Source organism: Chiroxiphia lanceolata, chromosome W (assembly GCF_009829145.1).
Source record: "Chiroxiphia lanceolata isolate bChiLan1 chromosome W, bChiLan1.pri, whole genome shotgun sequence".
NCBI lineage: Eukaryota > Metazoa > Chordata > Aves > Passeriformes > Pipridae > Chiroxiphia > Chiroxiphia lanceolata.
In genome coordinates, this window is record NC_045670.1 from 16014034 (window position 1) to 16041382 (window position 27349).

At 45.1% G+C, this 27349-nt stretch overlaps 1 protein-coding gene across 1 annotated transcript; it reads right to left on the reverse strand.

Annotated features, from left to right (window-relative positions):
* Positions 1-3773: 3773 nt before the first annotated feature.
* On the reverse strand, positions 3774-19241 carry LOC116780022 (microphthalmia-associated transcription factor-like). The gene is given in 6 exon segments (XM_032674525.1): positions 3774-3790; positions 5779-5793; positions 8215-8956; positions 13929-14042; positions 17376-17449; positions 18935-19241. Coding segments are annotated over 6 exon segments (1269 nt in total).
* Between the last annotated feature and the right edge of the window lie 8108 nt (positions 19242-27349).

The window sequence follows — 27349 nt, forward strand, 5'->3', positions numbered from 1 at the left end:
AGGGGCCGCGGTACCGGCCACTTCAGCGTTGTGGTGCGGCGGGGCGAGCGAACGAGCGCCGCAGATGGGGTATGCGGGGCCTCGGCAGTACCTCCGGGCTCGCCCCGGCGCAGGGGCTGGCTCGGCGGCCGAGGGACGTGGACGGGTGGACCCCCGCGACTCTGCTCCGTCTCTGCCCTTCAGTGCCACCTCCAAAAGGGGCGGGAGCACAGGGAGCCGCCACACGCCCGGAAATGTCCCAATTGTTCCGATGGCCACCATTACCTTGTGGCTCGGCATCATATTGCGATAGAGGCCTGCGCTTGTGCTGCAGCACCGTTGCTGCGGAGAGTTCCCGGAGCCACCGGCTCTGCTGGGTGTCTACTCCAGGGGCACTGGCACATGCCGTCCTGGCCTGGGTGCTCCCTGCCAGGGACTCCAGGGATCTCTCATGGGCTGGAGGTTGTGCCTGCTGTCCCTTTGTAAGTGCTTAAATCTAGAATGAGAGAGATTCATACACGTATTTGTAATTTTGTTCTCTTAATGACATTTATTATTAATGAAAAGACTATAAAATTACATATTTTCTATTCTGCTTTTGTGAACCAGAGGGTTTTCTAGTACTCAGTGGTTACTTCTGCACTATAACGGGTCTGTTCAGGCTCACTCTGCTTCCTGGTCACTCTTGCTAGTTTGTTTTCATACTTCTGAAAGGTAACGTTTATCAAAAGTGGCAAATAGTTTAGTTTAAATGAGAATTTGTATCTTACCTTAATTATCAGGCTTTGTATTATCTTGTATGCTTTCATGCCAAGCACTGTTGTTTGTTTATTGTTTTTATTCTTTTGTGCTGTCAATTCCCAAGTAAAAATCGTTTAAGTTGTTCCAGTTGGGGTGACTGAGAAATTGTCATTGCTCCTTAAATTTCCAGGACCTTGGAAAGACCCCATTCTGTTCTCTCCCTGGACTTTCTCTTTTACATTGTTGCCGCATCAGGAAAAGCCCGTGAACAGCATGGGGAATAATGGACCCTGCTCAGTACTCTCACCTGGCTGAAGCAACCATCAGCTCCTTCTCTTCCAGTTCTGTGCTGATGTTTTACCAGCACACCTTCTAATGCTTAATATTTAGTGCTAAATTCAGTAGAAAAATATTTATAGCAAATTATTACTCTTATAGGCTCTGGTGTTTCCAGTGGTTTTACCAGATGAATAGGAAAATATCAGGATTTTTTTTTTAACATGCTGATGACTGACAGAAGGTATTAAAAGTAAGGAATTCTGTTTCCTGGCTGATTAATTGTTGTCAAAGTGGATGGTTGAAGATGATAATGATATTTCTTCAAAGTGTATTCTCTAGAGTGAAAAACCTATTGCACACTTTGGCAAGTATAATTTCATTTGCAGTAGATCCTGAAAATAGACAATATAAATTATGATGTGTAGTATAATATAAAATTAGGTTTATGTTAAAAACAAATTTGGCCTTCTGTACAACATGCATTTTTAATGCTGTTGATAGGTTTCTAGCTGTGGGAAACATTTAAAGCAGAGGCAAGTCGCTCTGTTGTAATAATATGCATAATGACCAATTATGGAAGAGTACAGATGCCAAAATAATTGTATAATCTTTGAAATAGAGCAAAATATACCAACATAAAAAAATGCAGAACTTCTAATGAACATCTAAGCATTTCTTTGAAGCTTAAAAGGTCATTGAATTTTTCTTTTTGAAACATCACATTGACCGTTAGCCAGCTTTTATTTATGTCTGAGAGTGAAATAGGGAGAAAATCTTTATGTGTAATAGTAATCTGAACACCCCTTCCATAAAGAGGTAACTATACCAAGCTAGTAGCTACTTAGATTATTAAATAGTGCTAGGTTTAGCATGACTTCTGTCATATCCAACTCAGCTGCCCATTTTAATTGTGGTAGAAACTGAATAAATTACTATGATTTGTTTTTTAGGTGACTGAGGGGAGAGAGGGCAAATAAGCTTGATATAAATTAGTTGTGTCAATTTATGAGTTTCTTACCCCACTTACTGGCTATGTGCTAATGGAAGGGCCAATACATGGTGGATGGAAATATGATGATTTGAGGTTTAGGTCTTCAAAACAAGGTTATCATTTGCCACAAGCATATATTTGCTTATTGGTGTCCAGTGCCATAATGTAACATGGTTAGTGATAATATTACAAAGAATGAAAGAAAATGTGTGTTAGGTTCCTGAGATGGCACTGAGAAAATACATCAGCTATACATCTCAATCTTATTTATAGAATTTAGGTTTTCATTTTTCTGTCACCTCTTTTTCAGAACACTTTATTAAAAATTGGCAAACTGTGGGATTACTGTAGGGTGAACTGGCAAAGACAGAGGTGATTTATAGCATCTCTTGTTGAGCAGTTTGGTCAACAACCACAATGTCTGGGCTCACTCACGTCTGATTTCTTCTACTTGAAATATGCTACCTAACCAAGAAGGTCTTGAAAAATCCCATCTTTGGTTGTGAGCAGAACTACTGTCCTGTAGGTGAGATACGAAGTAAGCAGATTGTGCTCTTCAGAATTAGGCTTTTGTTGATGACTGACTCCCACATAAAATGTGTATGTAAAAGGAACTGGAGCAGAAAACACAGTATCGTCACTAGTTTTTTCAGCTGTTTGCCTTCCCTATGAGGAGCCTTCTTTTCCTGCAGTAAATCTATCAAGATTAATAAATTCTGCTATGTGCAAGACTCTTTAGTGGAATCCAGAAGGATCGTACTAATGTCACTGCAGTGCTGCTTTGTTCAGGCTCTTGCTGCAGAAGAGGAAGGCACTAGAGCAAGTTACTGGCCAGGAGGACCAAAAAAGATGCTGTGTTTGTTCATCCTGCAGAGTAAACAGTGGACAAGTCAGATAAATTATGTCAAGAGCTACCTAAAGATCTGCTGCTGCGAAGGTATATTATTAAAGGGTTGTAGATATAGCAGAGACTTTCACAACCCCAGACAGTAGTCAGCAAACTTGGTAGAGTCTGAAAAATACTGGGTAGAGGAAAAATAGAGAATTTGACTAATATCTAGAAAGCTATGAAAGATGGTATTTGCCCCCAAGTTGCAAAGATAGACCCCTTTATGGTCAACTAGGTTCTCTGAAAGAGCTCATATGTTATATTTTTCACAAAAACAGCTTGCCTGTCTCCTACTTTACACAAAACCATTTTGTATGTTTCAGTGCAGAAAAGTAAGACGTGGGTAAAGGGAATATGAGAAAGGAATGGTTGCCAAATATGAAGTAGAAAAGGGGAGGAAAATTGTGAATTTGTGAAAAATAAAATGAGCAGAAACAGTCTTTCCTGCTGTCACGTGAAAAGGGGAGATTTCCTCAAATCCTCAGTGTTTGAGTAGTCTGTCAGTGCCTCAGGAAAGCCAAGACCCTTATGACCAACCAGTTTGTCAGTGTCCTGTTATGGGGACTCTTCACTGAGCAGTCCACTGGATCAGAGGATGGTTCTACTGACTTGTTGAGGGTCACACACCAACAGAGATCCCTGCCTGGGTCTCCACACCTTTATTTGAGTATGTTACCCACTGCCAGCAACTGCTAGCACCCTTGAAGGACTCACACTAACAGTTTATGGAATAACACTCTTTATTAATAAAAAAATTGTGACAGGTTAAGGTTTGAGGATTGCCAGTGATAGCATCTGACTGCAAAAATGTATTCAAAGCAATATATGGATGAGCTCTAATCCCTAACAAAAGCTGGATCAAGATAATCATTCAGCACACATAGAGTACGATTCTTACCCAATAGGCATCCCTGTGGGGGACAAGAGAGATTCAGCCCATTGACTGATCCCAGAAGTTACGATGGAGTCTTCCCTGACTTCTCCTCATTCTTAACCGTGCAACTTATCAGCTAAAAGTACCACCGAGTTACCTCCTCTACAAAGATTTCAGTGGAGCCTGGCCTTGGTTTCTCCACTGAGCTCCACCATCCATTTAGTCCCCCTTAGATTGTGTGTGGGAAGTCAGGCATGCTGACCACATTCCAGCCAGGGAGTAGCAACCACATTTCCCCCTATAATTTCTGTACTGTTATAACTGTGTCTATAACTTTCTACTTTTCTTTAATTTTACCCACAGTCTTTTTCCCACATCTGTGCAATTCATTAACTTAATAACACTAGGAAACATTTCTAATTTGTCATTGTGAAGAATCATTTATTCCATTCTATAATCTTCCAAATGACTTTGTTATAAGTGAGTGGTGTATCAGAGAAGGTGAATTCTTAATAGTTGTTTGATTGTGTTTGATGATTGTCAGACATTAAGTTATAGCTGAAATATTTTTATAGCTGATTATTTCAGTGCTTTTCTCTGATTAAAAATGACAAAAATTTAGAAATTTTGAGGATTGTAAAGATTTTTTTTCCCCCTGAAGATCCCTTTTACAGGCATTAGTTTTGTTTAGCAAAATGTTACCAATTTAACTGATAAAACCAAAATACTAATGCTTTTGTATCACATTTTGGAGTATGTGTGAAATTTAATGAATGATATCCTGGTATGAGAGAAATACTTGTCTAACTACTTTTTATCTTTGAAGAAAGATCAAATCACATTTCTTGGGTTTTTTTCATTAATAGCACCCAAACTCCCCCAAAACAATTCCTCAAACAGTGCAGTTTAATAAACACTTTAAATGCCAGGAAAACTGCAAAGCCATCCTTATTAAGGGAGCTTTGTCACTTTGCTTTTCAGATATATAAGTGCAAGTTTTGGAGAGCTAATGTAACTGTGATTTGAATTACAAGGTCTGCTTACTGTTTGTTGGCTTCTTTTCGGGAAGTGGGCAGAAAGCAACTAGAGATTATGTAGGTAAGAGAAACTGTAGTTTAGCTGCTGAAATCAAATCTCTTTGGTTTTACAGTATCAGTGATCATTTCATAGAAGCACAGAGTAAGGGAAGGGACCTTAAAGATCATCTAGTTCCAACCCCCTTGCCATGGGCAGGGACACCTTCCGCTAGACCAGGTTGCTCAAAGCCCCATCCAGCCTGACCTTAAACACTTCCAGGGATGGGGCATCTAGAACTTCTCTGGCCAACCTGTTTCAGTGCCTTACCACCCTCACAGACAAGATTTTCCTCCTAATATCTGATCTTAACCTGCCCTCTGTCAGTTTCAAGCCATTCCCCCTTGTCCTATCTCTACAGTCAAGATCTCTCAGCCTTTTTCTGGTACCTTTGGGTATATGGGATATCCAATTCACTTTGCTCTTGGAAAATTGTTCTGTATAGACATTCTAGGTATTTCCAGCAGCAATTAAAGTCACATGGGCCTAGAAAGCACGCCGCCTTTTTGTATTCTCTTGGTTACATAAGCTGTTACATATTCAGTAGATGTCAGGTATTTTGCCTTAAAAGGTAATTTCTCAGACTCAGGAGGGGGTGTTACCCTCCCTCTTGATTGGTTTGTGACTTACCCCTCTGTACATTGTACAGAGGGGTCTCTCTGCACACAAAGGCCGACCATGCGGCCGAGGGTACATTTTTATTTTTATACTTTTCCCTATTCCCGGCCGCAAAATTTCCCTGGTGTCAGGCCCAGAATGGACCTTCCACCTTACAGCTTTCACGATACGCCTAAAAAAACCCCTTGGAACTAAATGAAAGAAAAGAAAATCCCACTCCCTTCTGTTTTCCACTAAATTCATTTTGCTTATAATAAAACCAGATTATTTATTTCTCATACAATGTGCTGCATATTTTTTTACTGATGGGCAGTGTGTTGGTTTTGGACAAACCAACAGGAGAGATAGAATTCTGAAATAAGTCACTTCCCTTTTATCCCCCCCTCCCCCTCCAATAATGAAGGGGCAATACGGAGAAAAATAAATAAAAAATAACAATTTACTGAAGGAAGTAGCAGTAACTACAATGATACAGAGGAAACAGTTTACCCATAAAGAGGAGAATCCACCATGCCACATAGGCCCCTGGGAACAAAGGGGAAAAATGGCAAAGGGTTTTCCCTGTCAACCACCTCCCTCTGCCCAACCAAACAAAAACAACGGGGAAACAGGGGCAAAGCAAAAACCTTGGAAAACTGTATTGTTCACAAGGAGTTATACTATTAAACTGCCCACTCTACGTGGCCCAGTCAAGCTCAGATCCTGACTGTAGCAGTGGTGTTAGTGCAGAGGCTCTTTGTTTCCTGCCACGCGGCTGCCTCTAGCACTGGTGCTGCCCTGCTTGGCTTGGATGGGCTTAGGCTCCATGCAGCTCGGCTGGGCTGCGAAGCAGTGACGGCAAGCAGTAGCAGCCGTGGCTCCGGGTGTATGGTGGCTGGGGCTCACAGGGGATGTTACTGGCAGACAGCTGCAGGGACAGCGAGACCCATGTGGCGGCCATGGAGAGTTGGTTTTGCTTTCTTTTTTAACTATGGCGGGGGGGGGGGGGGGGGGGGGGGGGCGGTGGCCCCAGGCTGCTCTGGTCCTGGCGCAGCCCGGGTCCATTCTGTCTCGGTTCCGCTCGGCTCCTGTAGAAAATGGTGCCGAGTGGGCTCTGGCAGCAGCAGAAATGTAGTCAAAAGACAGAGGGGAGTTCTGCTTTCACACGGTGCTTTTCCTACCCCCCCACCCAGCCCCGGTAAGGGACGGAGCGGGTGGTGGTGGTGGTAGTGTGGAATTTGTTCTTAAAGAGACAGTGTCTCCAAAACAATGTTGGAAAAAGGGAATAAAATACAAAATCTACTTTAGCCATGACAGCAGAAATAACATCTGCTAAGTCATGAAGATTTTGCAGTCTTTGGGATGTGATGAAACGCAGAACAGGTTTAATGAAGCTGAGGTGCAGAGGGATGAGGATTAAAACAGTACATGCGAGCACTTAGATCAGCTGAGACTTAATTTGATTTCCTGTCTTTTGTTTGACTACCTCCCTTTCAGTGGGCCTAGAGAAGTTTTGAGATATTATGTGTTGCATGGAAAATAGGAATATTCTAATAGGAATAACATCCTGTATTTGGGAATAAGCTAGGGAAGAGCATTGAGACTGTGATGGTAATAGGCTAATGAGTTGCTCGTTTACTGGGAGCAGAAAGTTGAGGATCTTGATAAAGAAGGCAAAAGAAGCAGGGCTTCTGGTCTACTGCACCTTTCCCTGCTCTAGTAAAGTATGATGAGACACATTAAACAAATATGAACAAACTTGTGGGCTGCGCAGCTGGTTTAGACTGTTAACTCAGATGCTGCACATGAATATACATCTACAGGATGTAACTTAGAGGGTTTCCTTTCACTATTCTTTATTTGTGGATGTGATATCTGTTCGTAAGTTGTTGTCCTGGGTGCAGAGAGGAGGCGGAGCTTAGCGCCAGGTGGGCACAGCTAAGTTGTTGTTTTATACCACCCACGTCATTGCTGGAGGTCATGGTTTCCGGAGGAAAAGCAGTGCCCCACTGGAAGTGTGCCATTTTGCCTTGCTCTTTTCAGCGGAAAGGTGTCAGGATCAACCCCTGTGGACTCGGTCCCTCTGCCACCCTACTGGTCCCCCTCCCATTCCTTTTGAGCCACAACTCCAAGCCGTGGTGCTGAAGGACAGTGGTGATGAACCTGAGACGCCGCTCCAAGAAAAGCGGCAGCACAAAGTCAACTCCCCAGCGGGACCAACCTCCCAGCATGGCAGAGCAGTCCAAAGCGGCACTGGAGACACCTGCATGGAACTGAGCCCAGCAGAGCGGTGGTGTAGGGATAGGTGCAATCGCACAAGAATTTGTAATGGAAAGCTAGAACTTGTTTTGCTTAGGAAAACTGCAAAATGCCTTTTCAAAAGGATTAGATGTTTCCTCCTGCATTTCAGAGAAAGTTACAGGGAGAAGTTGTGAGCAGCTATCTCTCTCTGTGGTATGCAGAAAGATAACATGTTTGCAGACATGTACAAGGCCTCCTTGGGCCAGAGAGGGTGGGGGAGGAGAGAGAGAAGATACAAGAAGCCTTGGAGAAGGTGGGGCATTACCTTTTGCCCCTGAAAGGTCCGATGTACTGCATCGTAAAAAAGTGGTCTTTGCATCTGAACTAAACCTTTTTTTAAATCCTTCTGCTGCCTTGGCATTCTTGGGAAGAATACCTGCATATGTTTAAGGGTTTATTTGTATGATTGGATTAAATATATTTTTATCTCTTTTACCTTTTTATTATCAAGTCACACACAGCTTCTTTTCTGTTTTCTTTAATAATATTTATCGTTTATCAGGATATCTTCTAGTTTGGATCTCAATTTTGCAGGAACACTGTAAGTGTCAGTTGGTTTAGTCACGTTCCCGAGGTTGTCACTGAAGGTGATGGTGCCGTCAGTGAGGTTGAGAGTGGTGGTGCAGGACAGGTTTGTGTGGTGTGGCATCATGTTTTGGGTGTAGTTGTCCAGCACAGGCTCTTGTTTGATGACCTTGTTGACTATATCAGGGGAGTAAAGGCTTGTAGAAGGAACAAGGAATAGTCCATGTGCTTGAGCTTGCATCTCAAGTTTTTGTATTCTGAGCAACAGGTGTTTGCTGGCATATTCCAGTTTCTTCAGGTTGTTTTCCAACTCTTTCATGCACTGCTGTTCTCTTTGCAGCTTATGGATGTAATCCACTGAGGCTTTTAGGATCATTTCCTTATTCCAGCGCATATCTGGGTCATTTGACTTGGGTATCAAGGTGCTCAGTTCTTTTATACAATCATTAATTTTAGATCTTCTTCGTTCAATTAAGTTGTGGTTGTTTTTCTTTTGCCTCTTTTTAACCAATACTCTTACTTCGGACTCTTTGAACTCCTTTTTTATATTAGGAAGATTAGTTGGACAGGAGTTGCTGATGTTTAGTTCTAGAGGAGGCACACTTTGGTTGTCGTAACGGTCAACTAAATTGTCAGACACAGGCAATGTATTTGCCATTTCTAATGTAAGGATTCACAGTAATTCATAGGGCAGAGTTCTGTCTCTCTGGATGCAAAAGAATGAAACTGGAGAAGAATCACGTCCCTTCCAACTTAAGCAGTGTCATCCAGCCTTCAGGTTGCTTTAAATCAGGATCTTGCTTATAGGAGCATGCCAGGGGACTAGGGATGCTTCTTGGGAAAGCAGCAGCAGCTTTGGTCTAAGGTTGCTACTTGGTAACAGGGACATACCTCTGTTGTTTAGCACAAAGACTAGAACAGATGTAGTTTAAGACAATTTTAGATACCTTCAAAATTATGCATATTTGTATTTTACAGAATCTGAGCAAGGTAAAATTTGTTTTTTGAATTCCCAAATATAATAAACTTAAACAAATCAATGCAAGGCTATAATTAATAATTAGTTGTGTTCTATTTTTGAGTTTGTTATTGGTGCTGTTATCTTTTCTAGCAAAATATCTTTGGGTGTGATGCCTTAAGACCCTTTTAGTTTCTTATTTTTCTAATTTTGTAAGCTATATAAGTTTTATAAGAAGTAGAAGCAGCAACCCTTGTTCCCTAGCCTATAGCACAAGTAGTTTACACATTCCTTAACCCTCTCACCCCATTCTATGCTCCCCATATCAAATCTACCCCTGAATTCAGTAGAAATGTTTAGTCTTTTGTCAAGGCAAGGCCTATGCTGTTAAGAGAATCATAGAATCCTAGAATCAGACGGGTTGGAAAGGACCTCTGAGATCATCAAGTCCAACCCTTGATCCACTACCACCACAGTTGCTAGACCATGGCACTAAGTGCCACATCCAGCCTCTTCTTAAAAACCTCCAGGGACGGAGAATCCACCACTTCCCTGGGCAGCCCATTCCAATGGCTGATTACCCGCTCTGTAAAGAATTTCTTTCTAATATCTAACCTAAACCTCCCCTGGTGCAACTTAAGGCCATGCCCTCTTGTCCTACTGCTGATTGCCTGGGAGAAGAGACCAACCCCCACCTTCCTACAACCTCCTCTCAGGTAGTTGTAGAGAGCGATGAGGTCTCCCCTGAGCCTTCTCAAGGCTAAACAACCCCAACTCCCTCAACCTCTCCTCATAGGACTTGTGTTCAAGTCCCTTCACCAGCCTTGTTGCCCTTCTCTGCACCTGCTCCAGCACCTCAACATCTTTCCTGAACTGAGGGGCCCAGAACTGGACACAGTACTCCAGGTGAGACCTCACCAGCACTGAGAACAGGGGCAGAATCACTTCCCTGGTCCTGCTGGCCACACTGTTCCTGATACAGACCAGGATGCCATTGGCCTTCTTGACCACCTGGGCACACTGCTGGCTCATGTTCAGCCTCCTGTCAATCCAAACTCCCAGGTCCCTTTCTGCCTGGTTGCTCTCCAACCACTCTGTCCCCATCCTGTAGCGATGCAGTGGGTTGTTGTGGCCAAAGTACAGGACCCGGCACTTGGCCTTGTTGAACCTCATCCCGTTGGAATCAGCCCAACTCTCCAACCTATCCAGGTCCCTCTGCAGAGCCCTCCTGCCTTCCAGCAGGTCGACACTCCCTCCCAACTTGGTGTCGTCTGCGAATTTACTAATGATGGACTCAATCCCCTCATCTAAATCATCAGTAAAGATATTAAACAGAACTGGGCCCAACACTGATCCCTGGGGGACACCACTGGTAACCGGCCGCCAGCTGGATGCAACCCCGTTCACCAGCACTCTCTGGGCCCGGCCCTCCAGCCAGTTCCTAACCCAGCACAGAGTGCCCCTGTCCAAACCATGGGCTGCCAGTTTTTTCAGGAGAACGCTGTGGGAGACAGTGTCAAAGGCTTTGCTGAAGTCCAGATAGACTACATCCACAGCCTTCCCCTCATCCACCAGGCAGGTCACCTGATCATAGAAGGAGATCAGGTTGGTCAGACAGGACCTGCCCTTCCTAAACCCGTGCTGGCTGGGTCTGATCTCTTGTCCATCCTGTAGGTGCTGTGTGATTGCACCCAGGATGATCTGCTCCATAACCTTGCCAGGCACTGAGGTCAGGTTGATGGGCCTGTAGTTTCCTGGGTCCTCCTTCTGGCCCTTTTTGTGAATTGGTGTGACATTTGCCGACTTCCAGTCATCTGGGACCTCCCCAGTGAACCAGGACTGTTGGCGAACAATGGAGAGCGGTTTGACGAGCTCTTCCGTCAGCTCCCTCATCACCCTTGGGTGGATCCCATCTGGTCCCGTAGACTTGTGAGGATCCAAGTGGCTCAGCAGGTCGCTGATTGTTTCCTCCTTGATTACGGGGGGACTATTCAGCTTCATATTCCTATCTACATGCTCCAGAAGCCAGCTGTCCTCAGAGAGACCTGAAGGTAAAGAAGGTGCTAAATACCTCAACTTTTTCCTCATCTTTAATAACTATGTTCCCCCCCATGTCCACTAAAGATTGGAGGTTTTCCTTGTCCCTCTTTTTGCTACTGATCTATCTATAGAAAGACTTTTTATTTTCCTTAACAGAAGTGGCAAGATTGAGTTCAAATCTTGCCTTCGTCTCTCTGATTTTCTTTCTACATGACCTAACTAAATTCCTGAACTCTTCCTGAGTAGCCAGTCCTTTTTTCCATAATTGGTAGGCTCTCTTTTTCATCCTAATTTCCCTCAAGATCTCCCTGTTCAGCCAGGCTGGCTGTCTTCCCTGCCGGCTTGCCTTTCGGCAGACTGGGACAGTCTGCTCTTGTGCATTTAAGACTTCCTTCTTGAAGCATGTCCATCCCTCCTGGACCCCTTTGTTTTTAAGAGTTGTTTCCCACGGTACCCTCTTCTGGATCTCTTTCCCCCCATGGCGTGGGGCGGCCCAGTTCTAGTTCCATTTCCATCTGAGGAACCATTTCCGATGGCTTAAGTGGATGCGGGGGGACTCCAGCGCCAGGGGTTTCTTCAGGTCCTGAACCTGGAGGGGAGAGGTACTCCCCCTTCTCCCCACCCACGTGACTCCATGGCAGGCACAGAGACAGCACACCGGTGTGGAGAGGAGGCAAGAGAGGGTTTATTGTTGGGGGGTTACATTTATAGGGTTAGAAGGACTCACAGGGTAACCAATTAGAAGTCTCAAGGGGCTTACAGGAACACCCAGTCACAGGAAGGGGTTAACAAGGTCCAATGAGAACACCTTAGGACATCTTCCCAGGACATTCCTGCATGGGATAACACTTGTTGTGGGGGGTCTTGGGAAGAAGAAAGCATGAGTTAGCAAAGAGACTACAAAAAACCATTTTGAAACATGTTTAAACCACAGTTTTCTCATATACTGCAGATTTACTGCCACATCCTCTGAATCAGTCTCTTGAACAGGCTGAAATCTGCCCTCCGGAAGTCCAGCGTAGAGGTTTTATTGATGGCCCTTCTTGTATCCCTGAGTATTGAGAATTCTATTATTTCATGGTCACTGTGTCCCAGATGTCCACCGACCACCACATCTCCCACCAACCCCTCTCTGTTTGTGAACAGTAGGTCTAGCAGGGCCCCATCCCTGGTAGGATCATTTACCAGTTGGAGCAGGAAATTGTCTTCTATACACTCTAGGAATCTCCTAGACTGCCTCTTCTCTGCCATGTGGAGTTCCCAGTAGACATCCGGCAGGTTAAAGTCACCCACAAGAACAAGGGCTGGCGATTTTGAGACATCTGCTAGCTGCTTGTAGAAAAATTCATCATCCTCATCATCCTGGTTGGGTGGTCGGTAATAGACTCCCACCAGGATGTCAGCCTTGTTGGCCTTCCCCCTGATTTTGATCCACAGGCACTCAACCTTACTGTTACTGACTTCAAGTTCTAAAGAGTCAAGAGACTCTCTAACACCCTCCAGAGACACCCCTCCACCTCTCCTACCTTGCCTGTCCCTTCTGAAGAGCTTGTAGCCATCTATGGCGGCACTCCAGTCATGTGAGTCATCCCACCATGTTTCTGTGATGGCAACTACATCATAGCTTTCCTGTTGCACGATGGTTTCCAGCTCCTCTTGTTTTTTGCCCATGCTGCGTGCATTGGTGTACATGCACTTCAGGTGGGTTGCTGATTTCATTCTTAACTCGGGCTTTCTGTCCTTAGACTGATCACTGGAGAGCCCGGTTTCAATCCCTTCTCCCTTCAAACCTAGTTTAAAGCCCTCCTGATCAACCTTGCCAACTTATGCGCTACAGTCCTCTTGCTCTTCCTAGAAAGATGAATCCCATCTGATTTTAGGAGACTAGGTACCATGGAGTTTGCCCCATGGTCAAAAAAAACCAAAATTCTGACAGTGGCATCAGTCTTTTAGCCATCTGTTGATGAGTTGGGCTTTTCTGCTCCTCTCTTTATTTAACTCCTCATCCATCCCAGATAGTACAGGAACTGAGGCAAATATCACCTGTGTTCCTGTCCCATGAACTGACCGACCCAGTGCTTTAAAGTCTTTTTTAATTGTCCTGACACTTCTTCCATTAATGTCCTCACTGCCAGCCTGGACTACCACCAGCGGATAATAGTCTGAGGGCTGAATTAGCTCAGGAAGTCTCCTACTAATATCCCTCACCCTGGCCCCAGGAAGGCAGCATACCTCTCTCTGAGATGGGTCTGGGCGACATATAGGACCCTCAGTTCCCCTCAGAAGGGAGTCACTGACTACAACCACCCTTCTTTTTTTTCTTGTAGCTGTGGTTGTAATCCGTCTTGTAGACAGGGTCCAACCAAGAGGTTCTCCAGGCAGATCTTCTTGGCAGTCCTCTACCTGGTTCTTTGGGTCCAGGACCTCATACCTATTCTTCAAGGGCACCCGGAGAGGTGATGGGGGTCAAGAGAGGGTTCTTTTACCTCTCCCATTAGGGACCTGTTTCCATTCCCCCCCATCAATTTGGTCTACTCCATCTGCCTGTCTCCTGTTGGACTTCCTTAGGGGACGAAAGGGTTTGACTCCACCAGTCAATTTCCATTTCACTCTCTCTAATGTACCTTAACCTCTCTACCTCTTCCTTAAGTTCTGCCACTAGGCACAGCAAGTCACTCACCTGCTCGCATCGTACACAGGTGCCTCCCACACCATCCTCTGGTACCAATGACAGGCTCAGACACTCTGCACAGTCAGAGGCCTGGGTAGATGCATCCTTCTTGGAGGGGAGTCTCTGTGTAGACACACTCCTTGTATTAACAGCAACAACGGCTTTTGTTTTTCTGGAGACCATTTCTAGCTTTAAAAAGCACGCTCACCTACGAGAAGTGGGAGCTGTTTGTGCCCTGCCTGCTTGCCCCACCTGCACAAAATGTTGTGCGAATTGTTGTGCCACGCCCCTGTTTGTCCGCTCCTGTTGGGTGCGCAAGCAAAGGTCACTCGCGCTCTTGGAGGCTCTTATATAGCCTCCTGTAGCACCTGCTAACGAACTTGACCCACCCCTCACTCACCTAAATCCGTTCCGAGGAGGAACCAAGCCTGGGCAGCAAATAGCGAACACTCATATCTTGACCTGAACAACAGAACAGAGTCAAGAACTGGGTGACCATGTACCCTTTGTGCTCTGAGGATGATGAGAATGATGAAGAGGTGGTCCCAAAAGCCCACAGACCCAATTCCCAGGTTGTGGGCCAGGGGGTGGACCAGAGCAAAGGTTACGGGATGGACAAAACTTGGATTGGTCAAGTAGTATTATAAAATGTAACATCTCAGGCACAGCCAGTGCGTCCTGTAACATCTATGCCTTGGCACAAATTAAACCCTTTCCTTATTTCACCCTCGATTAACTGCTCCTGAGTTTTTTTCCTTAGCATAAGCGGCACAGGTATCAGTGAAAGAGCCTTTATACTCTTTTGTTTCTCTTTCTTAGAAAACTTCACAGTTCTGAAAGTATCCGAGTTTTTTAGAATGTTTTTTGGTTTTCAGCAACAATTTGCATTTAAAAAAAATTGACTAAGAAACAATTTCTACCTCTCAGTCTTTCTGGCATATGCTCTACTGAGAAGAGAACAGAAAAATTAAGTTTACATAGTTTTGTTTCTTGCTTGTTGCTATAAAAGGTAGAAAAGGTTTTAATTTTCTCTATTCACTTACTAAGCAACAGTTTAAACTTAAAAGGCTGTGTGTTGTTAGGCAAATCCCTCTTATCTCCTTAGATCTTATCTCTCTCTTTACAAAGGTGGAAACTTCAGACTAAAATGGTCTATCTTTTCCTTTTTTCTCTGGCAAAAACTGCCTTTGTCAAATAAGATATCTTGGAATAAGCATTTTACTAAATTAGTGTCATAGTTTGAGATAGCCCAAAATCCAATTCTCTACCTCCATTCCCCCTCCCACATCTCAACCTAATGTGAGATGGGTTTTTTCCAGACAAAACACAACCAGACTCAGAATGGGGGAAAGGGAATATATTACAATGGCTGTACAAATAGATACTACAATACATTATACACAACCTTAGCTATCTCTACTATGACATAAGTATTTACAATGGATCAGATCTCTTCTCCCCTCCAAATAAAAGTCCAGGAGGGAAAGAAGGACAGATCTCTTCCAGTCTCTCAGGGCAGCAGCTTCTTCAGAGTAGCAGTCACTAAGCAGCAGCATCTTCTAAGGCAGCAGGTTCTCTCTCTCTTCTGTTTCTTGCAGCAGCTGATAGCTGGATCTCTGCCAGCACACACGAGGGGTCTTTCGTGGTCTTCGTCACCCCAGACAAAGGTCGTTTCACCACGTCATATCACGAAGCACAGGGGGTCTTCATGACGGTCTGGTATCTTCAGGAGATTCAAACTCCTTGCAGGGCCTCTGTGCCCTGTCTCAGGCTGCGAGCTTCTTTGTAGCTTGCAGCAAGGGAGGGCTCCAAGGCCAACCTCCCACACTCCGTCCTGGTTCAGCTCTCAGGACGACCGAGCTCCTTAGTTCCTTTACTCCATCTAGGACTTCTAATCAGTTAGAGTCCACCCCCTCCATTTTTGGAGGGATCTCCAACGAGGTTTAGGGGAGTTTTGCAGTCCTTACCCCCAAGCTTTCTCTCTGTAGAAACTTAGTTCTGTTCTCTGCTGCCGGTTTTCTGCCTCGGTTTCAGCAGCTCTGAGTCTTCCTTGGCTGCATGCTGTTTCTGCTGCTTTCCCTGGTTCAGGTCTTATCAGTTGGCTTTTAGCCATAACCTCTGGACGCTGCTGCCGCTTCTGCTCTGTCTCTGCTCACTCACGATGGAAAACATCCCCCAGCTCACAGCTACAGACACATAGTCCAGCTTAACACTGTTCCAAGTCTCTGTAGCCCCCAGCTGGGGCTGGGGGGGGACCCAAAGGCCCCGAGGGGCTCAGAGCCCCTTCCTCGTGGCTCACAACGTGGCTGCTTCTTCTAACCTCAAACTACAACTCTTCTCTTCCGTTTGGTTGTGGTATGTTTACATTTTTGCAGGAGCGCTCATTGGACAGAATTTCAAAACTTCCAGGGGTTTCCACCCCTTGGGGTCTACCACTTTTCTTATCCTCTGGGGAAAAACAAAGTCCAAACCACTACAATTAGTTTACCTTAAAGCTTTTTTAGTAATCTCTAAAAATTTGTCTGTAAAACACTGAAGCAACGAAAGGGTGGGAAGGAGAGGGAAGGCAGCGCAACTGTACTTGGTACCACCTTCACTCTGCTCTGGTGGAGAGTCACTCCCCTCTGGTGGAGAGTCACTCCCCCGACACACTTTGGAATTTTCTTATCACAGGCAGTGGGATGGGTTTCAAAGAAAATCTGTCAGTAGTCACTTTAAAAACTCTACTTCTTTATTACGTTTATTGCATGTTCTCACCCCCCCGTTTTTTGACTGCAAGGAAAGATAATTTCTTTCTCTAATCAGAAGGTTGCAAAGTTACAGTTTTTATAAAGTAGAAGAGTTTTACTCCCTCCCTAGTCCTGAGAAATTGGTATTTTAAACTTTTTGTGGATTTGGCTAGTGGGAGGTTTGGGCTCCTGTTTGGTTGTTAAGCAGCAAACTGACTCTACTGTGTGAAATACACTTTATCTCTCTTCCTGATAAGGTTGAATTTTGCAAAGAGGGGATTTTTACTTTTCTTTTTCTGTTTTCTCCTGGCAAAAACTTTGTGCGCTTCTCCCCCCCCCAGAGTAACATTAATAACACTGTGAGTCCACGACACGTTTGACAGACAATAGAGTTAACATGAGAGTTAACAAATGTGGGAAGGTAGTTTTCTAGCTTACCCTCCCCTTCTCTCCCCCCGCCGCTCATAAGCGGCAGAAATCATCTTCTTCAGGTTTTTACTACATTAAATTTAATCTGTTGCATATCTTATGTGTTTTACCCTACACACATTGTGAAACTGAAACAGTCAATTAGCATATGAACAAGGAATAGGTAACTCAGGCTGCGAAGAAGAAAGAAAAGATGGGTGCCGACTCAAATCCGATGACTCGTACAAGGACGGGCTCTGCTCTCTTGTTTTCCGCCCGGCCCCCGTCCTCTAGTTTATTTCTGTTCCTCTCCATTCACCTGCAAGTCTCGATTTGAATTTCTCTCCTTAGTTATTTTCTCGGCGGAGTCATCTGGTGGAAAAACTGTTTTTTCTGCAACAGCAGCAATGGAGGGGAGGGGTCCCTCTTTCTTTTCTGTGTCCAGGAGTGAATTGTTAGAATTTTCTATATTTTTCTGGATGGGGCGGCATGGTTCAAAGATAGTTTGCTATATTTTCAGTACACTGGCAACCTGTTTATTTTCCTGGGCAACTACATCTCAGAGTTTGGTTCTTATGCGAATTGTTGCATTGATTGCTGCCCTCTGCACGCTTCCAAATCTTTCAAAGTCTCACAAGCGCCAGGCAGACACATTAAATGCAACTTAACGTAGTAGTTTCAAAGTCTTGTTTTTAGCACCATAACAGCACACGTAGTAAATCAAAATCGTTAACCTTGACACTCCTACGATTAAGGAGGGTTTTCCATGTAGATAAAACTACATTTTCATCTTTAGTTATATATTGTCCCATTGTCAAAATTTTTGTTCGCGATGGTTCTCCCCTGATAGCTTACCTAATGAGGAGTCTATAAAGTCTTTAGGTCCCGACCTTCTTAGCAGAACTCCCACTGCTCTCAAAGCTTCATCGGGCACCGTCTCCCTCGTACATCAACCCACGAGTCCCTCTCTCTCTAGGAGAGAAATCACTGCTCCTTCTCTCTCTAGGAGAGAAATCACTGCAAATGGAGAGAAATCACTGCAAACTTGTGGAGGCGTATCTAAAGGCACAAAGGATGTGCCCAGGTACAGAGCCAAGAGAGTATGTCCCAGAGTTAGTAAACTGGTTGGTTAAGAAAGTCACGTGATATGTAAGGATAAAAGAGAGCACGAGTTTGAAATAAATCCTCTTTGTCCACACCATCCACGAGGAGTGTACTTATTCCTTGTTATACAAGGACCCCGCCGTTACATATGGCGACCCGAACGGGACCCTTTTAGCTTATATTAAACCAGATATTTATCCTGGATCAGGAAATCAGCTGGTAGTTCCGTTATCGTCTCAATTTTTCGGAGACGGGAGCTTTTACCACAAAAAACTTTGACATCAGTAAAACCGTGGTCTCAGTGGCGTCTGAGAAACAGAAGTTAGTTTAGGGAGCTCAAAAATATTAGAAATAGTGCACAAGAGAAGAAGAGAAGAAAGAAGTTAGAGAAGAAGCCGAGAGGTCAGAACAGGCAACCGGAGAGAGCGGAGAGGGTCCAACGCAACACCAAAGCGGTGAGTCCAGCTGAAAGGCAGCCCGCGTGGCTAGGAGTGCTCCCTGAGTGTCAGTGTGTCCGCAGCTCGGAAAAACCGGGCAGTGAAGCAGGCTGAAAACACTGGGAAACCCCTGCCCTGCTGCGACTGAACCAACCGCGACTGGACCGCTACCCGTACCATCCCAGCCCCACCGCACGACCCCTGCATTACCTTTCTGCCCAGCGGAAAGCGCAGAGCTCCGTACCGCTCAGCCACCGGCCCGGCACCTAGTGCCTGTTACCTAGCAACTACTAAAACTGTAGTTTGAAAGTACCGAGGAAACGACCGAGCCACGCACCTGCGCTGGCCACCCCCCCACGCTGCCACAGCGCCGGAGACCCCAGAGCTGCCCCGCGATCTGCCAAAACCCCGGAACCGCACGCCGAGCTACCCGTGCGCCGAGGAGCCCCGCGCAGAGCCGCTGTCGCTGCAGCCCGCCCCGAGAACCCAGCAACCCCCCGCCCGCCAACGTTCATTGCAGAAGCCAGCGCCCACATCCGGACACCCGTGTGCCGACCCTGCCCCACCCCCGTCGTTCGCAGCCGCGTCAGGGACACCAACCGCCCCCGCCCGCCGCTGCCCCGCAGCTGCCCCGAGCCCGCCATCGCCGCCACCCGCCGATCCCGTCCCACACCGGAGGCTGCCCCACTCCATTGGAGCAGCACCGTGCCCCCCCCGCGCCACAACCGAAACAGACCCGGACCCCCGCAGAGACGCCGAAAAAAAAAACCGCAGAGAAAAGACTGCTGGACAAAACAGAAACTGCTATACAAAGGACTCAGAACACGTGTGCTCCCAGCCGCTCGTAGATAAGGTAAACACAGACACTTGTTTCCATAGAAACCTCATGATACATTGAAACGAAACACAGACACAGGCGATTGCCAACTTTTGCAACATAAAGCAGTTTACTCGGTGATAAACTCTGCCTGCACAAGGCACACAGGGAAGAACAAAAAAACCACCCCCCACCCCCCGCACACACTGTTGATAGCAGCACAACACAACATAGTAATAGAAACTCAGGAAACATACCGGGGGGGGGCGGGAGACGGGAGCCGGGAGAACACAGTCGCTGGGAAGTGGCAGACATTGCCATGCAAGCTCCTGGCCCATGGGACCACAACAGGCAATTCTGTTACAGCGATGGGGGGGGTAATTCAGCGTACCTACCCCATTTCACTGCGGATGACCAGCGACCATGTGGCCCCGTGTGGTCGTAGCCATGTTCCCCACCACACGGCCCAAGCCCCGACCTTTCTCTTCCGGCCCAGACGCAGCCCCGCCCCACCCACAGACACGAGGAGGGAGGCAACCCCGCCCCCTACTCGCCCCCTGTACCACCCACCATCCCCCCACAGGGAACCGGTTTTACCGGGACTACAAAGGGGGAGAAATTGGAGGGATGGGGGGAGGGGGAGAAGGAGGGGGAGAAAGAACAAAACATGGTTCCAACGGGAGGGAACAAAGGGGCAGATAAAGAACAATCACCTAACATGTGGGAACAATGTCTAGACAAGGCAATTCGCATGGAAAGCCTGAATGTTAATCAGGCATGCCCAGACAATATTAGCCAAAGCCAAACCCCTCAGAGTCAAACCCTGTATAGGGCCACAGAGAACCTGAGACATTTGATAAGAGGTTCTGGTCTGTCTTTAACCAATATTTCCAAATATTTGGAGGCATTGAGTTACACCTATCCTTTCACCACATATGACTGGGAAGAATTGGTAAAATTAGTTCTCAGTGACACCCAATATACAGTCTGGTTAACTGATTTTCAGAAAAATTGCTCTGTTCATATTAAATACCCACAGGCAGGCATCACGGCACACCAGTAAAGCGGGAATACAAATTATAATTTAAATTCACAATCAAGGTGCCATAGAGAGATAGTCAGGCAAACCCTAAAAGCTATGGGAAACATTCTCACAACAGATCAAGATGATTATCTGTCCCCCATTAAAGAGTTACAAAGTTATACTGAGTTAAATTTAAGATGTGTAGACCAGCTGCAGACAGTCTTAAACAAGCAAATTGAATACAATGAAACCAGAGAGATGCTGTACGAGCATTTGGCTTTTGAAAGAGAAAATGCAAGCTGTGAAAGAGCTTTGCAGAGCCCTCCTGCAGGGGAGAACTGTGACTTTATTGAGCTGGTACAACCCTATCTAAGAGCTAGCTCTGAGAAGCAGCTACCTGCCTCTTTAGTTGCAGCTTTAGATGCCCAGATAAGAGTACAGAAGGAAGTCAGACACACAGTTAGTTGTATTAGTTGTGGAGAAATAGATCGCTCTCAGGAAGATTGTCCCTGGAAACCCCTAATAGCAACATTCCATAAACACCCTAGCAACAGAGAAATGACTGAGTTATACCAAGGACGCCATAAGCAAGGCAAAAGATATGCTGCAAGCATTATACTGCTTGTAGGAGCCCTGCTTGCTGTAATCCTTTGTGGTGCTACTTACCATGTGCCAGAGAAAAAACAGATTAAGGCAAGCCACAATATGCCAATAACCAGCCCCCAAAATACCCGTGTACCCTGTACCCCAAAAAAAGGTGACAGGTGGAAAACACTGCCAAGGTTAACAGCAGAACACGCAGTCAAAAAACATGCAGAAGCCTTGCAGATCGGACTGCCCCTACCTATAAGGTTTCTAGCAAATTGGTCACTAGCGGTAACTGATTCACAAAAAAACATTCCTTTACCATTCTCCGTCACCCTGAGGATGCCCAGAAACCCTTCTTTTCCATCATGGTTTTAATCAGTGCACAATCTGTGCAAAGTCACTGCTGGGCTGCCCTTCCTCAGGGGATGCAGAACACCTCGATAAAGTATCAAACAGCCATAATACATCATTATGCAGAGGACACATTAATAACCACGGCCATTAGAAATGAACTGCTATTTGTTCCTGCTGCTTTAACCAAAACTGCCCAAGGTGCAGATCTTCAGGTTGTTTCAGGAAGAATCCAACAACCACAACTCTGGACTTACCATGGACAGGACAACACAGCAAAAAGGTTCCACACAGTTGACACAGCTCGAGGTAAAGAACATTTATATTTACACGAGTTGCAGAAGCCTCAGAGAGCTACCAATTGCTTAGAACCTGTTTTAACCATAACCATAGGGGACCTATACCCTTTCTTTGTGTTGCTAAGGGAGAACTCCAACTTAAAGTCTGACAAATCGCTAGCTGCAGAGGCAAACCAAATGTGAGAAAATTATTCCAAGGTGATAAAAAGCAAACAGAACAACAAAGATTCTGAAAGGCAAATCTGCCTAGTTTTTGTTTCCAGCAGGTATGAAGCATTGCAGTTTTGTTTCAGTGGGATCAAACTGAGAGAAGCCCACTGTTGGTTCTGAAACAGCCTTTTCTGTCATACCACACCACCTAAAATCTGTGTGAACTGCTAATGAGGGATCTTTGCAAGCTTGTCATTTAGGGCAGAGCACGACTGAGAGAACTGGACGGAAGAGATCCTACCTTTACCAACATTCCAGCTTTGAAAGACAATTTGGTTAGGATGACAGCTGAGGACGCCAGACCTTAAGATGTCCTGGTAAGTTTTAGTGGTAATATTTTAATTCATCTCCTTAAGCACAGATTGTGGCAAAAATCAGCAATTTAACTTTAAGAACAACACCAGATGCAAAACTGAACCAATGAAAGGCCTCAGGGCCTTCACACATGCATCTAGAAAAACACAAAATGCTGCAATGACTTGAATAAATCCTGTCACAGAACAGTAGGAAAACTACAACCATGAACCAAGCTTCTGTATAGTTCTGGAACTGATTGTCATTCATATTGCCTTGGGAAAAATTTTAAACAATCCTCTGATGTTATGATTGTGCTTATTATGCTATGAAGTTGATAACCTGTCTTGAAAGTTAATTTCCTTGAGATATTGTTAACCCTTACTGGTTGTTTGAAATGCGTTCTGTTTGGTTCCTGTGAATTACAGAAGGTATGATTTCTATATATATGTACACAAATCACATCCTGACACGCCACAGACTATAACTGATAGAAACTAAGAAGCTGCTAAAGCAGCAATGTTTAACACTATACCCAGAGTTTTAAGGTAAACAATTGTCTCATTCATTCTCCATCAGAATACAGGTTCTCTAAAGAGACCATTCAAAATAACAATTAATAAAAACTACATTATCAGGGTATACCCACACTGTACATGCAAATAGATATACATCCACAAAACATAACTGCTACCACATCCACTAGACCAAACATAAAAGTGTAAAACACGAGTTAGTTGCTTAGCAACATCGGTACTCTAAAATAGATTAACATTAATAATAACCAACTAATTCCTATCAGATAGGAAAATTCTCACGTCACGAGCATTTCACACTAAACCTTAACACAGCAAAAGCACATCACATTTTGAAACACATGCTAAGTTTAAACAAAAGGGGGGAGAACCGGTGTAACCTGCAAGAACATCTGTAAAAAGCTATGTATGTTATCAATTTTTGAGTTGTGACAGTGCTGAAAGAAGCAGGTCTGAAAAGCAGCACACACCTCAGGCGTTTGTATCTCCCAAGCTACTAATCATGGTAAGATTTGATTTCAGGACAATGGACGAGATCCCTAGATTTTGTGACTCAGGTTTCTTCCAGGTGTGTAAAACCCTATTCACATATGTGACCACAGCAGCAGGAACCAGAGCAACGCAGAAGTTTGAAAAGAGTTATGTTATGTTTCAAGTTTACATTAGAAAATGACCAACGTGGTGAAAAGCAGTCTCTGAAATGTGCGTGTGTGTGTGTGTGTGTTCGTGTGTGTGTTCAGTGCACGGTGGTCACCGATGTATGAGATGTGTGAATGAATGAAAATAGTTGTTTGACTGATCAAATAATGAAAAACAAAACACCTCATAAAATAACATTACCTCAGCCACAGGTCACTTTTAAGAAATTGTAGTTTGCTAAGATTACCCTGTTTCTTAAATAAAGTTAAATCTCCCAGTTATAAAAACCCTCAGATTAAAAAGGTTATAGTTTATACACAGTTAAGACCCCTACGTTAATAAAGTTATCTCTCCAAGTTGCACTACCCTATAGGAATATAAGAAAGTTTTAAAAAGGTTTACATTAGAGTTAAGAAACTGAACAAAGCAATGTGCGGGATCACTGCGAAGCTTAGTAGTTTTATAATGTTCTAATTGTTAAAATTGTTGTTTGCATTGTTGTTTGCATTTTTGTTCATACTGTTTTGGTGACTTCTTAATATAATTAAAAGAGGGGATATGTGGAGGCATATTTAAAGGCACAAAGGATGTGCCCAGGTACAGAGCCAAGAGAGCATGCCCCAGAGTTAGTAAACTGGTTGGTTAAGAAAGTCACGTGATATGTAAGGATAAAAGAGAGCCCGAGTTTGAAATAAGGTCGGCAAGACCTTACCAGACCTCACTCCCCAACAAGACAGACTCAACAGCAGGGAAACCCACACCTCCAAAGCCGCCGGAAGGAAAGAAGAGCGAAGGCCTCTCCTCCTTTCTTCTTATACCCTGGCTTGCGTAAAAATCGTAGGGAATACTGGGTAGTCTGACCACTTACTTGATTACAAACTGGTCAGCAAGGAAGGCCCAGACTAAACTACCACAACATGTCAACCTACAATTGGTGCCTTCATGTAGACATACATCAGGATTGACTGCCAAATAGCAAACTCATGGTGATACAGCATTTGCTTAGTCATCATGATCTGGTTAAAACAGAGTCACCGTGACTTGCAGAAAGTCCAGGAAGTCCGTTTTTGTAATTCCTGTCTTCCATCTTCTTACTTCCTTCCGACAGACCTGTTGTTGACCCCAACACCAACCTGTCAACTTTGCCTTTGTGCCTGGGAAGATCATGGAACAGATCCTCCTAGAAGCTGTGCTAAGGCACATGGAAGACAAGGAGGTGATTTCAGACAACCAGTACAGCTTCACCAAGGGCAAGTCCTGTCTGACCAACCTAGTGGTCTGCTATGATGGAGTCATGTGGTAGGTTGACCTTGGCTGGAAGTCAGGTGTCCACCAAGCCGCCATATCACTCCCCCTTCTCAGCTGGACAGGGGAGAGAAAATAAGATGGGAAACAACTCATAGGTCGAGATAAGGCAGTTCACTAAAGCAAAAGTAAAAGCTGTGTATGCACAAGCAAAGAGAAAAAAAATATTTTATTCTCTACTTCCCATCAGCCACTTCCTGGGAAGGAGGGTTTCGGCACGTGTAGTGGTTGCTCTGGAAGGCAAACACTGTAAATAACAAATGCCCCCGCTTCCTCCTCCTTTCCATGACTTTTATATCTGAGCTGACATCATAGGGTATGAAATATCCCTTTGGTCAATTTGGGTCAACTGACCTACTTGTGTCCCCTCCCAGGATCTTGCCCACTCCCAGCCTGCTGATGGGGGGCAATGTTGGGGAGACAGTGCTGATGCTTCTCCTAGTTACAGGGACCGGGACCAGTTTATCACTATGTGGGTGTCTAAGTTTAACAAGATTACAACTTTGAAATTAGGAGGCTTCAAGTGAAAGTGTGGAAAAGGAAGAGAACAGCTCTTTATTAACAAACTCGAATAAACAACAAATGGTGCAACCAAAACTTTCAAAAGAAACAAAACAAAGTCCTAATTCCTCAGGGGGGAAAGAAGCCCGCAGCAAACCGGGAGGCTGAGGGCAAATTGTCCTTGGCAGCTCAACAGTTGCATGCAGGCACATGAGTGACCAGCAATGAAAGGGTCCTTTTTCCCACAGGCACAGTCTCAGGTCAGGCAGCTCTGATAATGCAGTCTCACTCGAGGGCAGAATACCTTGCTCCGAGATGTGTCGGTCTCTCTCTCTCTTAGTTGTTCTCCATGCAGTATCCAGCAGGGAAAAGGGAAAAAAACCCCTTTCCTTCAGGGAAAAAAACAGAGGAGCTGGTCGAAAACTGAAAGCAGCTCCCGCTCTGTCAGTGCGCAGAAAAACCAATCCTCCAGACAAAGGGTTTCTGAGGCATGGCCCTGGCCTACTTTTAAAAAGCAGGGAACCTCCCCTTCCCCCCCCACTCCCATGCTGCCCAGTGCATGCCGTTCCACTCCATCCCCCGCTCCTGACTCCTCCCATCTCGGAAGAAACAGATGGGGATGGGGGAAAGTGACACTGGGAAAAAATTCCAACATCTCTTTTCAAACCGATGACAGTGGGTATAACCAAAACTGTGTATTCTACACCCTCTGTGTCATTTCTGATGGGTTGTTAATAATGGATCATTTACAACAGCTGCCCAGGGCACACCTGACACCTCAGGCTACAAACTGGGTTTTAAAGAACCCTGCGAGGCAGGGGAGTGTTTCTTTGTCTTCACACCAATGATTCAACTGTGATAACTCCCCTCCAGTGAGGCATTAGCATCTTCACACCCAGCCTGAGGGGTCATCTCTGCTAATGGGCCATAATGGACTGGGCATAAGAGGCAGTTGCAACGACCTAGACCATCAAAGACTCCAAAAATACCCCATGACTCACAGAGGTAAATCACCCATTGTTAAACTCCCCACCTTGAGGGAGGTACTGGGCATTCCCACCTGAACCTGAGCATATATAATCTTGGGGTTTTAGGACTTCTAGTACCACTCACCAGATTGAGAGGAAGACCAGAACTTCAACAGGACTGTGACTGCCACTCTCAATAAGACTGCGGTCATTACCTCAACAGAACTGCAACCATCATCTGGACCAACAGGTTTCCTTCCCTTTTACTTTGCCCACAGGGGGACCACATGGTGCTCAGCAGAGGGGCTAACAAACACCATTGTGTTCTTGTCCCAGGGTGCTGGGTTATACATCTGTCTTTGTGGGTTAAAACCAATTTTTTTCTCTGTATCATTATATTTATTGTAATCTTGTTAGTAAATTGTAACTCTGACTTGTAATCTCTCTTGAGTTGGGTTCATTTCTCCTGCTGGTTTACTTTTAAACCAGCACATGTTGTGCCAGTGCTGCTCAGCAGTAGTCAAAACACTGGTGTATCAACACCTTTCTAGCTAACAATGCGAAGCACAGCACTGTGAGGGTTGCTATGGGAAAATGAACTCCAGCTCAACCAGACCCAATACAAGTGACATCAGTGGACAAGGGAAAGGCTGCAAATGTAATTTATTTGGACTTCTGTAAAGCCTTTGACATGGTCCCCCACAATGTCCTTCCCCTTGATGAGTGGACTGTTAGATGAATAAGAAAGTGGTTGGATGGCTGCATCCAGAGGGTAGTGGTCAACAACTCAGAGTCCTGATGGACATCAGTGACAAGTGGTGTCCCTCAGGGATCTTTATTGGGACCAGTGTTCTTTAATATTTTCATTAATGACATAGATGATGAGGTGTCTTCCTGCCACAAGATGAAGGGATCAAGTGCACCATCAGCAAGTTTGCGGATGACACCAAGCTGAGTGGTATGGTTGACACTCCTGAAAGACAGGATGCCATCCAGAGGCACCTGGACAAGCTGGAGAAGCGGGCCCATGAGAACCTCATGAGGTTTAACAAGACCAAGTGCAAGGTCCTGCACCTGGATCAGGGCAACCCCTGATATGAATACAGGCTGGGGGATGAAGAGATCAAGAGCAGCCCTTCTGAGAAGGACTTGGGGATGCTGGTAGACGAGAGGCTGGACATGAGCCGACAATGTGTACTTGCAGCCCAGAAAGCCAACCA